The 15,538-nt window shown below is 43.3% G+C and overlaps 1 protein-coding gene across 2 annotated transcripts in view; it reads left to right on the top strand.

The window, feature by feature from the left end:
• Nucleotides 1-3,412: 3,412 nt before the first annotated feature.
• COL17A1 (collagen type XVII alpha 1 chain) overlaps nt 3,413-15,538 on the top strand; it is a 51,911-nt gene continuing 39,785 nt past the window's right edge. The window contains exons 1-4 of one of the 2 annotated variants that reach the window (XM_027112520.1): nt 3,413-3,726; nt 11,614-11,676; nt 13,568-13,612; nt 14,877-14,981. In XM_027112520.1, coding sequence (XP_026968321.1) covers nt 11,625-11,676; nt 13,568-13,612; nt 14,877-14,981 — 202 coding nt within the window. In that variant the 5' untranslated portion in view covers nt 3,413-3,726; nt 11,614-11,624. The remainder of the gene's footprint in view (nt 3,727-11,613; nt 11,677-13,567; nt 13,613-14,876; nt 14,982-15,538) is intronic. The other variant, XM_027112519.1, reaches the window with a different exon arrangement.

Genomic DNA, 15,538 nt, shown 5'->3' with positions numbered 1-15,538 from the left:
CTTCGTTTCTGTGCGAGGGCTTCCTCTAGTTGCAGCAAGCGGGGGCCACTCTTCATCGCGGTGCGCGGGCCTCTCACTATCGCGGCCCCTCTTGTTGCGGAGCACAGGCTCCAGACGCTCAGGCTCAGTACTTGTGGCTCACGGGCCTAGTTGCTCCGCGGCATGTGGGATCTTCCCAGACCAGGGCTTGGACTCGTGTCCCCTGCATTAGCAGGCGGACTCTCAACCACTGTGCCACCAGGGAAGCCCCAACCAATCTTTTAATGAAACTATTTTGAAATTTCAAAAACTTTTGGAGCCTTCATCATGCTAATTAAAATAGGTATTCAATTCTGTTTGATTTAGCAGCTCTTGCTTTTAAGTGCACTTTTTAAATGATCTTATCTCTTTGGAATTTTCCTCATAATGACTGTTGTAATTCTAGATTGTTTTTAATAAAATCTTGCCATCTTGTTAGAGATCTTCAACTTCCAGGACTATAGTTTTTAAACACAAAGTAAGCAAGTATGCCAGAAGGTGACACACACAACTCTTTGGATATAAAGAATCCCATTTCTTTAGCTAGGCCTTTGGGTTTCTTAGAGTCATACTAATAATCTGGGGAGTGGAGAAAGAACTGAACCTGCAGGTCCCAAAAAATGGGGATGGCAGAATGATTCTAAATAAATGGGGGAACTAGAGCTGCCACCAACAGTTCCCAACATGGAATCTGGGGATCCTGGGACAGACCCCACAGGGGTTTCTTTTGGTTTTCCAGGTACCCACTTAGCAATAGCCTTTAGCTGCACAAAACAAGACAAACACCTTAATGTATTAGCAGTAAGTAAGAGATGTTACTGTGTCCTGGCCAGAAGATGGCCCTGTGCACACCCCACCAATTCCCATGGAACCTTGGATTGGGGAAAGGATTGGACCAGCAAACCCCAAGAGTGGGGACTATAGTCTAATTCCACACCTATGGAGAGCTCCAGCTGCCCGCAACAGCTCCCAACATGAAACCTGGGGAAAGATTCCAAACAAACAGAGAACTGCAGACCAAACTATCAGCAGTGTCCAATGTGGAATCCAGGGACAGAGCTAAGGGCTGGGTTTTTCACCTGGGGAATTGTGGTCTGAAAAGTTAGGGGCTGGGCTGTAGGCAGAAGCATCCGCCAGCTCAGTTGGGCTCTGGGTAGAATCATCTACAAGCTCAAGCTGACCTGTCCTGTAGAGGAAAGTCAATTAGGTTGGGAGCTTGAGTGCAAAAAAAGCAGAGCTAACCAGAGAGGACCTCGCCAACCTCCCTCAGAAACAGTGAGAAAGGTAGTGAACTCAAAATGGTTCACGGGGTACCATGCCTGAATGTTCTGACAGCCATCGGAAGTTCACTTTGGATCCCACTACTGCCACCAATCTGTTAAAAAACAAAATTTGACCAAGTAAATTTGAAGGTCTAATTGGCTTTGTTCAAGGATTCATGAATCAGTCAGTATCCTGTCCAATAAACAGAAGGGCTCTCCAGGGGGTTGTACAAAATGGCAGGTTTTTAGGCAGAAGGAGGGTTGGGCAAGGATGTTATTAGCAAAAGACAAGAAAGAATTGTTTCAGGCCAGGTCATCATTTTGTGGGGGAAGGGAACAGCAGGGGTCTTATTATGCAGATTACCTCACTAAGTGCTGATCAGGAAATTTCGGATTGTCTACTTAAAGGTTCCATTCCTGGGAGAGGTTGGAATTGCAATTAAGTCTTGCTTTGCTCTTGTGGAGGCAAATGACTCCATTTGGACTTGTTATTTCTGGCTTTTAACAAAACCAGTAGTATTTTGTTACAGCAGCCCTAGCAGACTAATACATTTAAGGCCTATCTTCCTCCCCTAGACTCTGAACTCCGTAAGGACTGAGAATATGTCTATATTTCACCACCAAATTCTCAGTTCAATGTCTGCCTCCAAGCAGGAGGCAATAAGCCAATATATCTTTGTTTAATTCATGAGCTAATGAGTAAGTGAATAAATGAGGCAGCGTTATGTTCATTTCATGCTGAAAGCTCTCCCTCTTCAGATCCTTCAATGCTCTTCTGTGAGATTAACAGCAGACATGTTGAGTAAATATTTATTTAGGGAAGGCAGGAACATCCCAGAAAACAAGAACCCAATAAGTGTCACATTCTAGACCATTGAAAGGGGTCTGAAATGAGTGACTTCAATGCAGAAATATTGGGAGCTTAGGAGTGAGAATCCCACAAGGGGTGCTTAGTTGTCTGCTACCCTCCCATGCAGTGTGAGTACCCACAATAGCACAGTGTAGACATGCATGGGCACTATGCTACAGGAATTCCTCAGCTCCCCTCCAGGATCTTGGAATAATGTCTCAGAACAGGGAATCCAAACCTGGCATTGGGTCCCAAGAAGATGCTACGGTTCCAAAGAACCACCTGTGTGAGTTCTAGGGTCAGACTTCCCATATTCCCAACACCAAGAGTCTCAAATTACTCTTTTTTGCGGGGGGACTATGGAGGGATGTGGACCATATTTAAAGTCTCTATTGAATTTGTTACAATATTGCTTCTGTTTTATGTTTTGTTCTTTTGGCCCAGAGGCATGTGGAATCTTAGCTCCCCAACCAGGGATCGAACCTGCACCCCCTGCATTGCAAGGTGAAATCTTAACCACTGGACTGCCAGGGAAGTCCCTCAAGTTAGTGTTCAGGGGTCCCAGAAAGCCAGATGCTATCCAGGTGCTCATGAGAACTTTCTAGATTGGCACAAATTGGCCCTCTTACAAAAGTCTAATGGCCCCATGAAATGTACCTGGAGTTACAGGGCCTCTGGGAGTCCACACATGTCTTTGCATGTGTAGAGACTATGTGGGTGCTGAATTGAGGGGCAAGAACGTCCTTAACCCTCCCCAACAGTATCTCTCTCCATTACTAGGTGGCTAAATGCCTAAAATCCTGTCACTCACATCACTCCTTAGACTCAGCATTACTATACCTGGTTACTTTTAAAAAATGAACCCTATGCCACCAATTGCTCATATTTTCAGTCATTAATGTCTTACTCTGAATTGGTTCACCCACTGTTTCCTCCAGGTGAGATTGACATGGGTTGGGTCAGCATGGGGGAAAGAGGGAAAAGGTATGTATAGGGGAAACAGGTCTTGAATATAAATCCTGTCAACTTCACAGTTTTTCTAGGGCTCAGGCTCAGACCTTGACCACAGGCCCCTACATGCCTGGCTACACCATGAGTCACGCACATGGGGATTTTGATTATTCCCATGGCAGCGCGCGAGGGGAATACCGGGTTGTGGCAGCTCTCTGGCTGTAGAAGGTAAGGAGGAGCAATAAAATGTCTTTTCCTTATTCTGAACAATTGCTCCCTTTTCCCCATGGCCCATAAATGATTGATCCACCTAAACTGGAGAAGGTTTCTGCCTCCTGTAAAGTTTGATCCTGGAGGCAGATTTTTTTTAATCCGGCAAGTGTCAGATAATTGGAAGGGTGGAGTCACACTGTAAATGCCGACACACTTTTGTCAGGACTTGTTTGGAAGCAAAGAACCGAAAGGAACAAGGGCAAGAGAAGAAGTGAACATTTTTGAAAGATCACTCAGCTCTAACACACCTTGACTGGGCCTGGATAAAAAAAAGTGGGAACAGCAAACGTCTAGAAGGAAACGTCAGGGGAAGAAGGAGAGAGGGGGCATTTACTCAAAGTTGTTTCTGGTTCCTTCAACACCTCAACCTAGGTAAGTAACAGGAATTTGACCGTTTTCTCTTCTTGTGAGATTTTAATTTGAGGTTTGCCACTGAGAACTTCAATGTTTGTCAGAGAATCTGAGATGACATTATTTAGTTTCCAGTGCTCTGGTTGAAGTGATTAATTGATCATAAATGATTACTTTGGCTCATGTGTTCTATTTTTAGGGTAGGTCTTTTAAAGGAACAACAAGAAAGTTTTGTCAGTGGGAAAGAGAAGAAAAAGGCCAGTTAAGATAAAGCGAGCTCCAGTGGCCAGATTTCTTTGGTATTGTTTTCAGTAGTGTAAAAAGACTTGTGTTAAATTGTTTTATTTAAAATATGATGAGTTTATAATTCCTTCTCTCTCAATCAGTTTCTCTCTCCCCACCCTCCTCTACTTCCCCTCTCTCCCCTTGACAGCGAGAGGACAGCTCAGAGGTGAAGTTAAACTGTAGGTGAGTTGAGGCTTCTAGAAGTAGCCCCTGAGAACTAAGAACCAAAGTGCTGCCCGGGTGTCTGCGCTGGGAGGTTCTGATAAAGCTCAAGGGGTGGGTGGACACTGCTGTATATCACGCTTGACGATTACTACCCCTAATCTAAAGTAAAGTGGAATATCTGAAATGATATAATTAATCCAGAAACTTCCTGGAGGCAAACTTGGAACAAGAAAAAAAAAAAATCTGTCTTACTTTTACTGGCCAATTTGGGCCAAAAGGAATTCATTTTGGGGTGAGAATTACCAGTTGAGGTATCTCACTGGACCACATTAACTACTAACTGACAAATTACCACTTTACTTTTTGAAGTGTAGGCAAAGCCTGTGGTACCTCACTTCTTTTGAGAAGCGGTCAATTAGTAGCCTTAAGAGTTGGATTTGTTCTGTCCATAAAAGGTAGTGAGCGAGACTTTTAAAAGAAATTTATTTGGAAAGGAGAATTGTTTCTCCTTACACCCACATGCTTTCTCTTAGAGCTAAGGCACAGATCAAAGTCGGAACTAAACGAAAGCACATGTCCAGCCCCCCAGGGAGCCCTTCCGAGAGTCAGAGGGGGCTTGCTTTACTCTCAGCCCCTTCAAAACACTCACACGAATCTGATCAGAGTGGACATGGGGGCAGTTAAAGCAAGGAGTCCTGCTTCAAGCTTGGATAGAAACCCAGATTGGTGAAACCGATTTGACCTAAGGACTAACCACATTCTTAAATTATGCCTGACCGAAAGAAGTTTGCATCTGTCTGGTTTGGCTCATTTGCCATTGTTAGCGGCGGCAGGATTTAACCAAACATGGCTCGAAACAAGCGGCATGATCACAAAGCCAGGGCCCAAGCTCCCTCACCCCTGGGTTATGAAAATGGAGGAAGCCAAATGCAGCAAGCTGGAGACCCATTGCTGGGGAGCCACGGGGGTGGGGTGGCGTGGAGTCAGAAGCCTCTGAAACAGTTAACGCTAGGGCATGGGTGTTCATACCCCCTGCAAACTGCTTGCCCCCTCTCTGTTAACAGAGCAAGAGCTAGTGGGTGGTTTTCCCACACTTTGGTTATTCCGTTGTTTTGTTTTACAATGTAAAGTATGCAGAGATTGGAAAGTAGAAAAACACTTAGCTTCTCTATTCCCTTCTTTGTGTCAAAGACCAAGTGTTTCATGAGTTGTTATAATAAGTTCAGTGAGGTGGTTTTCTGTTGGTATCAGCGGTTTGTGCCTGGGTTACACCCCATCTTCATCGGAATAGTTTCAGGTGGATGTGACATCATTTAAATGAAGGGGAAAGGAAAAAACCTCATACAAGTAGAAAAAGGATTTTGCATTGTGTTTTCTTACATAAGAAAATGACACAGGATCATTTTTACATCTTCAAAAGAACATTAAGTATTGAAATAGCCACCAAGCAGCCCCTTAGAACTATGGATGGAAATGAACATAATTTTGGAATTAAGAACTTGAATGACCTGCTTATCCTCGGTTCTAGTTAAGTGGCTCAGACATCCAAGAAGTTTAAAATTATGCTACTTGACTGTGCTTCCATTAAGTAGTGCTTTTGGAGGAAGGTGTACGGATGAGCACTGCTGGGAGAGGCAGGCTCAGACACGTGCCTGGGCATGTAACTTTCCTTTCCCTTAAGTTACACTTTTTAAAACTACCGGCACTTAAAATATTTAAAAAGGAAGTCCTGTGGGAAAACTATAGGCCCCCATGGGATGATCCCTGTCCAGATTTGTGCCTCAACCCATCATTTTCCTTTGATAACTCACAGAAAGCTTCCCATTACCTCTGGTTTAAAGGACTCCACCTCCCAAAACATCTCTGCCATTTCAGACTATCAATCTGGGAAAGAGCTTTGGCAAGGTCAGCAGAGCTCCGTCCTGTGTACTTCAGGCCCGAGAAATCATTGTGTTAAGGCCATGGGATGCAGCCATTTAGGGGCTGCAGGCTGAGAGAGAGGCAAGAACCAATCTACCTGTACCCACCTAGGGGGCCTTCTATCCCAGAGCACCAGTCAGTGAAGAGCCCCCAGGCCCTGGAGGGGGGCATCTGATTTCTTAGCAGGCTGTCTCCTCACACCCTCTGGAAGTTAGGGAACTCTTGGCTTTTTGCTGCAGATCTTAAGGCTTCATCATTGGGACCTAAGAAAAAGATGGGGGATACCTAGAAATGTCTGTTATATCTCGGGGTACAGAAAGAGCAAGAAAACACTTGCCAGTTTTGCTGCCTAGACGCTGAGACTCTTAAATGGAGTGGAGCTATCATCAGTCTGCCTTGATGGCTACAGTGGAAACAACCCAGCCAAACCCAAATTTATAGCTGCCGGCAGCAACTTTCATTAAAGGATCATAGTAAGCAATAACTTGTGGGAAGTTAGTTTCCATGGATTGTTATAAACAGTTCCTTTCAGGATAATATTTCATATCGATTCAGGTGCCATCCTAGCTGGCTCCCCACCAGCAGCCAGGGGCATTTTTTTTTTTTTTTTTTTTTTTTTTTTTTTAGCCAGGGGCATTTGAACTCCAAAATACCTCCTGCTTCACAGCTAATGACCAGTTGGGGGAAAATAAAAAAAGGAGGAGGGATTTCAGAGGTACCAAAGGCAATTCATGCTTCAACAAAGGATTTCAGAGAGGGTGTCAGGTGGTAGGTAGGTTGGTGTGACATAAGTCATACAGGTAATAGCTGGAATGCAGACAGTCACAGGCTAGGTTTGGCCCACTAATGAGGTTGGACTCCATTGTTAAATTGCTTATGGAGCCCCTGCTCTTTGGCTCTGGGAAACATACCTGCAAAGAACTGTGTCTTCTCAGATGCAGCCAGGAGTTTTTCCGTGATGCCTCATTCCTTGCTGCATTTAAAAAACTCTGATGAGCAAAAAGTTGGCACATTCGATCAGGCCCTGACGCTAAGTGTGTGGATCTTGGTGAATTTCCCTGGATAGTTGACCAGTTGGTCTTGTGTGGTCTTGATTTTCAGTGGGACAGTCATTCAGGGCTGCACTAGGACTTCTGTCGGCCCTAGATAATTTTGCCTTTGTGGATGTCCTGCCTCCAGGAAAAAAACAAGCAATGACAGCAACAACAACAAACCAAAAAAAAAACCTGCATTGAAAGAATATAATCCAAGTTGGATTGTGTTCATTTTTCCTTTCGATTATAAAAAAGTTCAAACATTTTTGTGGGCCCCTGAAAGTATGATGGGGCTAGGCACTGTGCCCATTGCACCTAATGGATAAGTAGACCCTAAGGTCACCAGGCAGGAGAAAAAGACTAAAAGCGTTCAAGAAAGGGTTGTCCTGGGCAGAAGTAGCTTGCTCCAGAATTCTAGAATCCAATTTGAACTGCATCCAACAAATAAACGAGGAGGAAGGGAAGGTTGGGGGGCTGGGAGGAGAGAACCACAGGGAAAGCCAGATTTCAAGTCCCTGCAGAGCCTGAGACTGGGAACTACAGCCAAATGCACCCAGTTGGTCAGGGATCCTTGCCATGGTCTTCTGTGTGTTCAAGCCTGAATCACGTTCCTCCCCCACCCCCCAGCCCGGCCCCACCCCTTAAGTCAGCCTTGCCTTATCTCATCCAGGCTTCAGGACAGCGGACAAGACCTCAATGATTTTTCTACTCAGAACACAGAGTAAGAGTGAAGGGAGAACACAGATGACATGTACAAATATTTTCCTATGTATTTCAATAGATTTTACACTGATTTTCTTCATGTTTTCACTACTTATGTCTGTAAATAAGCATAGTAGAGCTGGTGTGTTACGAAGAGAAAGTTTCATGTTGTAAGAAGTGTAAAGTTCTACACAAGTATGACCATTATGATTTTTATCCTGATTTGAATCCATCAAACATTCTCACATCCGAACTCTAAATAATGAAGCATGAATGTCTTGTATTCGTAGAGCTCCATATAGAACACTGAACATTATGGGATACATCAAAATGAATTAGTTGAAAGCACCATGTGCTTTGACAGATATCCTTCAGCTATGTGTTACTTGGGCAAAAAGTGGAAGTTTTATAGTCAGGGCACCAGATCTTCTATGTAAGACCTTTAACATTCAGCAGGGGGCAGCCTGCTCAATTAGACCTTAAAAAAAAAAAGATCCCAATACAAAAGAATAGAATCCAAGGTGGAACTATTAAATTACTATCTCACTGATACAAGAAGTGGGAATGACTCATTAAAAAATATACACACGGGGCTTCCCTGGTGGCACAGTGGTTGATAGTCTGCCTGCTGATACAGCGGACACGGGTTCGTGCCCTGGTCCGGGAAGATCCCACATGCCACGGAGCGGCTGGGTCCATGAGCCATGGCCGCTGAGCTTGTGCGTCCGGTGCCTGTGCTCCACAACAGGAGAGGCCACAACAGTGAGAGGCCCGTGTACCACACACACACACACACACACAGACACACACACACACACAAAATATATATATATACACGCACACACATACACACACGAAAGAATTATGCTTCGAATTCTAGGAATCAAGTTTTGAATTCAAGTTTGAATTCTAGGAATCAAATCACTATTATTCAACATAGTTTTGGAAGTCCTAGCCATGGCAATCAGAGAAGAAAAAGAAATAAAAGGAATCCAAATCAGAAAAGAAGTAAAGCTGTCACTGTTTGCAGATGACATGATACTATACATAGAGAATCCTAAAGATGCCACCAGAAAACTACTAGAGCTCATCAATGAATTTGGTAAAGTTGCAGGATACAAAATTAATGCACAGGGCTTCCCTGGTGGCGCAGTGGTTGAGAGTCCACCTGCCGATGCAGGGGACACGGGTTTGTGCCCCGGTCCAGGAAGAGCCCACATGCCGCGGAGCAGCTAGGCCCATGAGCCATGGCTGCTGAGCCTGTGCGTCTGGAGCCTGTGCTCCACAACGGGAGAGGCCACAACATTGAGAGGCCCACGTACCGCAAAAAAAAAAAAAAAAAAAAAAAAATTAACCAAAATCTCTTGCATTCCTATACACTAATGATGAAAAATCTGAAGGAGAAATTAAGGAAGCACCCCCATTTACCACTGCAACAAAAAGAATAAAATACCTAGGAATAAACCTACCTAGGGAGACAAAAGACCTGTGTGCAGAAAACTATAAGACACTGATGAAAGAAATTAAAGATGATACCAACAGATGGAGAGATATACCATGTTCTTGGATTGGAAGAATCAACATTGTGAAAATGACTATACTACCCAAAGCAATCTACAGATTCAATGCAATCCCTATCAAATTACCAATGGCATTTTTTATGGAACTAGAACAAAAAATCTTAAAATTTGTATGGAGACACAAAAGACCCTGAATAGCTAAAGCGGTCTTGAGGAAAAAAAACGGAGCTGGAGGAATCAGACTCCCTGACTTTAGACTATACTACAAAGCTACAGTAATCAAGACAATATGGTACTGGCACAAAAACAGAAATATAGATCAATGGAACAGGATAGAAAGCCCAGAGATAAACCCACGCACCTATGGTCAACTAATTGATGACAAAGGAGGCAAGGATATACAATGGAGAAAAGACAGTCTTTTCAATAAGTGGTGCTGGGAAAACTGTACAGCTACATATGAAAGAATGAAATTAGAACACTCCCTAACACCATCCACAAAAATAAACTCAAAATGGGTTAGAGACCTAAATGTAAGACTGGGCACTATAAAACTCTTAGAGGAAAACATAGGAAGAACACTCTTTGACATAAATCACAGCAAGATATTTTTTGATACATCTCCTACAGTAATGGAAATAAAAACAAAAATAAACAAATGGGACCTAATGAAACTTAAAAGCTTTTGCACAGCAAAGGAAACCATAAACAAGATGAAAAGACAACCATCAGAATGGGAGAAAATATTTGCAAATGAATCAATGGACAAAGGATTAATCTCCAAAATATATAAACAGCTCATGAAGCTCAATATTAAAAAAACAAACAGGGCTTCCCTGGTAGCGCAGTGGTTGAGAGTCTGCCTGCCAATGCAGGGGACACAGGTTCGTGCCCCGGTCTGGGAAGATCCCACATGCCGCGGAGCGGCTGGGCCCGTGAGCCATGGCCGCTGAGCCTGCGCATCCGGAGCCTGTGCTCCGCAACGGGGGAGGCCACAAGAGTGAGAGGCCCGTGTACCGCAAAAAAAAACCCAAAAAAACAAAAAAACAAACAACTCAATCCAAAAATGGGCAGAAGACCTAAATAAGCATTTCTCCAAAGAAGGCATACAGATGGCCAAGAAGCACATGAAAAGCTGCTCAACATCACTAATTGTTAGAGAAATGCAAATCAAAACTACATGAGGTATCACCTCACACTGGTTAGAATGGGTATCATCAGAAAATCACAAACAACAAATGCTGGAGAGGGTGGAGAAAATGGAAACCTCTTGCATGTTTGGTGGGACTGTAAATTGATACAACCACTATGGAGAACAGTATGGAGGTTCCTTAAAAAACTAAAAATAGAATTACCATATGACCCAGCAATCCCACTACTGGGCATATACCCAGAGAAAACCATAATTCAAAAAGACACACGCACCCCAATGTTCATTGCAGCACTATTTGCAATAGCCAGGTCATGGAAGCAACCTAAATGCCCATCGACTGACGAATGAATAAAGAAGATGTGGTACATATATACAATGGAACATTACTCAGCCATAAAAAGAAATGAAATTGGGTCATTTGTAGAGACGTGGATGGATGTAGAGACTGTCATACAGAGTGAAGTAAGTCAGAAAGAGAAAAGCAAATATCGTATATTAACGCATATATGTGGAACCTAGAAAATGGTACAGATGAACCAGTTTGTAGAGCAGAAATTGAGGCACAGAAGTAGAAGAAAAACATATGGACACCAAGGGGGGAAAGCGGCAGGGTTGGGGGGTGGTGGTGGGATGAATTGGGTGATTGGGATTGACATGTATTCACTGATGTGTATAAAATGGATGACTAATAACCTGTATAAAAAAATAAAATTAAAAAAGAAACAGGTTATGAATTTTTGATTGTTGTGGCTGGATTATGGGAACAGGGATATTCATTGTCCTATTCTCCCTGTTTGTATATATATTGTATTATAAAAAGTTAAAGTTGAAAACAATTTAAATCTTTATCAGTGGGGAATGAGATAAATTATGGTGTCTCCATTCAATAAAAAAAAAAAAAAAAAAAATCCCAATACAAAGGAGTAGAATCCAAGGTGGAACTATTAAATTACTCTCTCACTGATACAGGAAGTGGGAATGACTCTTGTTAAAAAAATATACACACGAAAGAATTATGCTTTGAATTCTAGGAATCAAGTTTTGGTTCTCAGCTTGAATAGTAGGGACCTATACTTATGAAGTGATGGCCATAGACATGGTTATTCATGGTTTCTGGCTTTTTCCATAGGGGGCGATGGTATGGATGTAACCAAGAAGAACAGACGAGATGGCAGTGAAGTCACTGAAAGACGTAAGGGCATGAAACGTGTCATTATAAAAGTAAAAAAATTTTTGGAAAGAGTAAATAATTTATTCCTAATTCTACCACAACTACTGTATCTTTTTTTCTATTTCTTTTGTTTTTAGTTTTTTTCTTAGCTTTTTCTTTTTGCTTTTTTCCCCACTGTATCATTTTAAATGTTTTCCTAAATAGACTATTTCTTCCTATAAGAAGCCTTTTGTTGATTTTTTTTAACACACGTGTAATCAAAATGTGTTCTGCTTTTTCTTCAAAGATGAAAATCACCATTTCTATGTTCCATTTTTTATAACCAGCATTTTTAATGGTTTCATAATATCCTGTTGAATGAATTTACAACAGCTTATTTAACCGTGTTCGTTTTTAGGGATGCAGGGCAACAGAAATCCAAGAGAATAATATCCCATTATTGCAGGGACAAAGTTGGAATCACACTGGTGTCACAGTTGCAGTCTACACTGAAAACTGAAAACAGACACATTTCTTTTGTGAAACTGCCCAAATAATAAACTCAGAGACATTAAAATAGCCCCTTAACAGCTCTGACTCTTTCATTTATCCTGTGACTTTCATATATTGCCAATAAAAAATTCTGGCTCCACAGACTTGGAACTTTTAGCTTAAGCAAGAATTTATTTTTATGTGTCATAGGATCCCAAAGATCCACACAATGAGAGGTTTAGTGGAAGCTCAAGGACTATTATTCAAATCAAGCTGCCATTTTAGTCTGAAAAACCATTTCCTTTTACGCATGGAATGATGCTTCTGCTCCATTCATAACGCCATGTCACTGCTAGGACAACCAAGCTAATAGGAACACGCAGGGTGAAGAAGGAAAGGATGAGGGAGCAGTAAGACCGGTGTGGGATGCAGCCGTTGCCAGCAGCACAAAGTGATGCCCCACAATCTTCTTCATCCTTTTCTCCTTTCACCAACCATACGTGCATACACAACACGCATATGAATATGCTTGGGTGTGTGCACGAGAAGGGTGCTTCTAGAAACCAGCGACCTTAGCTAGATAGGTGCTCCTTGATGTCCAACCCAGAGGGAGGTAGTGGTTGGTGATGGTCACAGTCAGAGCACAGAATTGGCCCAGTTATGGTTTCGGGAATCTACTCACCTCCCCATGCTGCTGTAGAGGAGAGAGTGATTCAGGAAGGCAAGAGGTCTTTCTTCTAACTGGTGTTTTTCAAAAACACCGGAAGCTTTTGTGACCTCTATAGACTCACCATCACTTGGAGTCCTCTCAGTTTCGGGAGGCAAAGGGACTGGATCTTCAAGTCTGTCTTGGATGTTCATCTGTCCAAGCACCAAATGTGACTTACCGACCCCCTTCCTTCCTACACCTCCTCACACTCAGGGGTGGCCCTGAAGACTTTAGAATGAATTATGATGTCCTTGAGACACCCCCAAATTCATAAAGAGGTTCAAGGTAATTATTCGCATCACAGTGTAATCAGCCAGGATGATATGCTGGCCTCAGCTGGACTGGGTGACCATTTAGAAGGGGCAGTGCAGAGAAAGAGAGTGACTTGAGGGCCTGATCCTCCTTCAAGGGCAAATCCAGGCCTGGACTAGATCTAATTGTTATATGAGAGACATTAATGCAAGACAACTCATTGTTCAAATCAGTGGGTAACTAACTACTTTTGGTACCAAAGGGATATAAACCTGTTTTCCAGGTACGTTAAGACCTATTGTTATTGCACCTATTTGCTTTTACAGTGGGTCAGATCAAATACCTTAAAGCACAAGTGTATAAAAGTCTATATTGAACCTAATTTAATGAGCCGAACCTGTGAACGATGTGAGACCTTGCCAAAGTACAGAGATTTCAGTACATTACTTAAGATCTCATCTTTTCTTTGTGTTTTTCTAGTTATCACGGAAACAATAACTACAAGACTTACGTCCTTACCACCAAGTAAGTGACCATCTTGAGAGCTTTCTTCTCAGTAAGGCCTGTGTGAAGGGCTCCACATGTAACCTTTTCCGTGGGTACTGACTCTCCCGTTGAGCAAGTCCAAAATATCTGAAATCTTTTATTTATTTATTTATTATATATGTATATATTTTTTTGCGGTACGTGGCCCTCTCACTATTGTGGCCTCTTCCGTTGCGGAGCACAGGCTCCGGACACGCAGGCTCAGTGGCCATGGCTCACGGGCCTAGCCACTCCGCGGCATGTGGGATCTTCCCAGACCGGGGCACGAACCTGTGTCCCCTGCATTGGCAGGCGGACTCTTAACCACTGCACCACCATGGAAGCCCTGAAATCTTTTTTTTAAACAGCTGTATTGAAATTACCTTATATCCCACAAAATCCACCCGTTCAAAGTGTATAATTCAATGGTTCTTAGTGTATTTACAGAGTCGTGCAGACCCTTTGCAACAATCTAATTTTAGAACATTTCCATCACTCAAAAAAACCCTCCACGGCCATTAGCAGTCACTCCCATTCCCCCTCCCTTCTTCCCAGACCCTGAATACCACAAATCTACTTTCTGTCTCTATAAGTTTGCCTGATCTAGACACTAAAATTTCAGAAATCTTATCCAGCCTGGGCCTGGGGTGGAGGAGGGAACCACAGCCAGGCTTCTGTCTGAATCCACTTTTTTCTCGGGAGGTTATTAGGGTTAGTGGATTCTATAATGGAGATCTGAGCCCTCAAACTAGCCCTGCACCTCTCGGGAAGGCTGGCTCAATGTGGGGAGTGGGGAGATCCCTCTCCTCCATCCACACACGAGGTTGGAGCATGATGAGCTGCCAGGTGAAACACCAGCAATCCAGAGCTCTCACTCATCCCTCCAACACTTCCAGTGGCTGCCATGTCCAGGGTACCGACCAGGCATTCAAAAAAAGCAAGCCCAACCCAGGCCTTGGCCTCAAGGAGTTTTCACCTCTTGCTGACTTTTCAAATATTTAATTTTCCTAATCAGCAACTTGCTATGCTCCACCCAGGGAACATTCTTTTTAAATTGGGTAGAATATTTGCTCTTGACATTTGTATCAAAACCAAACAAACCGAGAGCATGGCAGCATGTATCGTGCAGTGCAGGTGGGAAAGGGGCCCCAAACCAAGAGCCTCGTGGGTGAGAAGCCAGGGAAGGCTTCCGAGGGGCAGGAAATGAGGAAACCCTCTGCACTGACTCCACTTGTAAATTGTCACCTGCTCCTCCTTTCTGCAGAAGGGGGCACCAGCAACGGCTATGCTAAAACAGGCTCTCTTGGTGGAGGGAGCCGGCTGGAGAAACAGAGCCTGATGCATGGCAGCAGCGGCTACATAAACTCAAGTAAGTGGCTGCTGGTGTGAGGGCTGGGGTAGGGCAGATGGACAGGGACAGAGAGGGTCCTGAATGGAGGGAGACCATTACCACTGTTTGTCACCCATTCCAAATACCCCGAAGAGCTGTGTAAAGGACACGCATCCCACCAAAGGTGAGACTTTCGAATTACCCACATTTGAAGCCTGCTTAAATGGAATCAGTTATCATTCTCTCCCCCGATATAAATAACAATAATTAATTAAGAAGGCTTCCTGGGGAGTTGACTCCTTTCCCACTGAATTACTCTCTTTAAGCCATCTCTTTTAGAAAAGGGTGTGCCTGTCTGAGGGTTTACAGTTTGAATTAACAACAAAAGAAACTTAACGATTGGGTTACTGTGCTAAGGAAATCTGGTGACATATGAACCCACACTTTGTGCATTTCCACCGGGCAAGCGTCCAACACAGGCCTAGTTGTTCCCAAAGAAGCATTCTTTCATGGTAGCTTTCAAACTGAAACAAAACAAAGCAGGGAGAACACACACACACACACACACACACACACACACACACACACACACACAC

Source organism: Aethalodelphis obliquidens, unplaced genomic scaffold (genome assembly GCF_003676395.1).
Source record: "Aethalodelphis obliquidens isolate GAN/ISIS:26980383/991018 unplaced genomic scaffold, ASM367639v1 scaffold11, whole genome shotgun sequence".
Taxonomy (NCBI): Eukaryota; Metazoa; Chordata; class Mammalia; order Artiodactyla; family Delphinidae; genus Aethalodelphis; species Aethalodelphis obliquidens.
The sequence above is the reverse complement of the archived record's forward strand: the minus strand, read 5'-3'. Positions and strand labels throughout refer to the sequence as shown.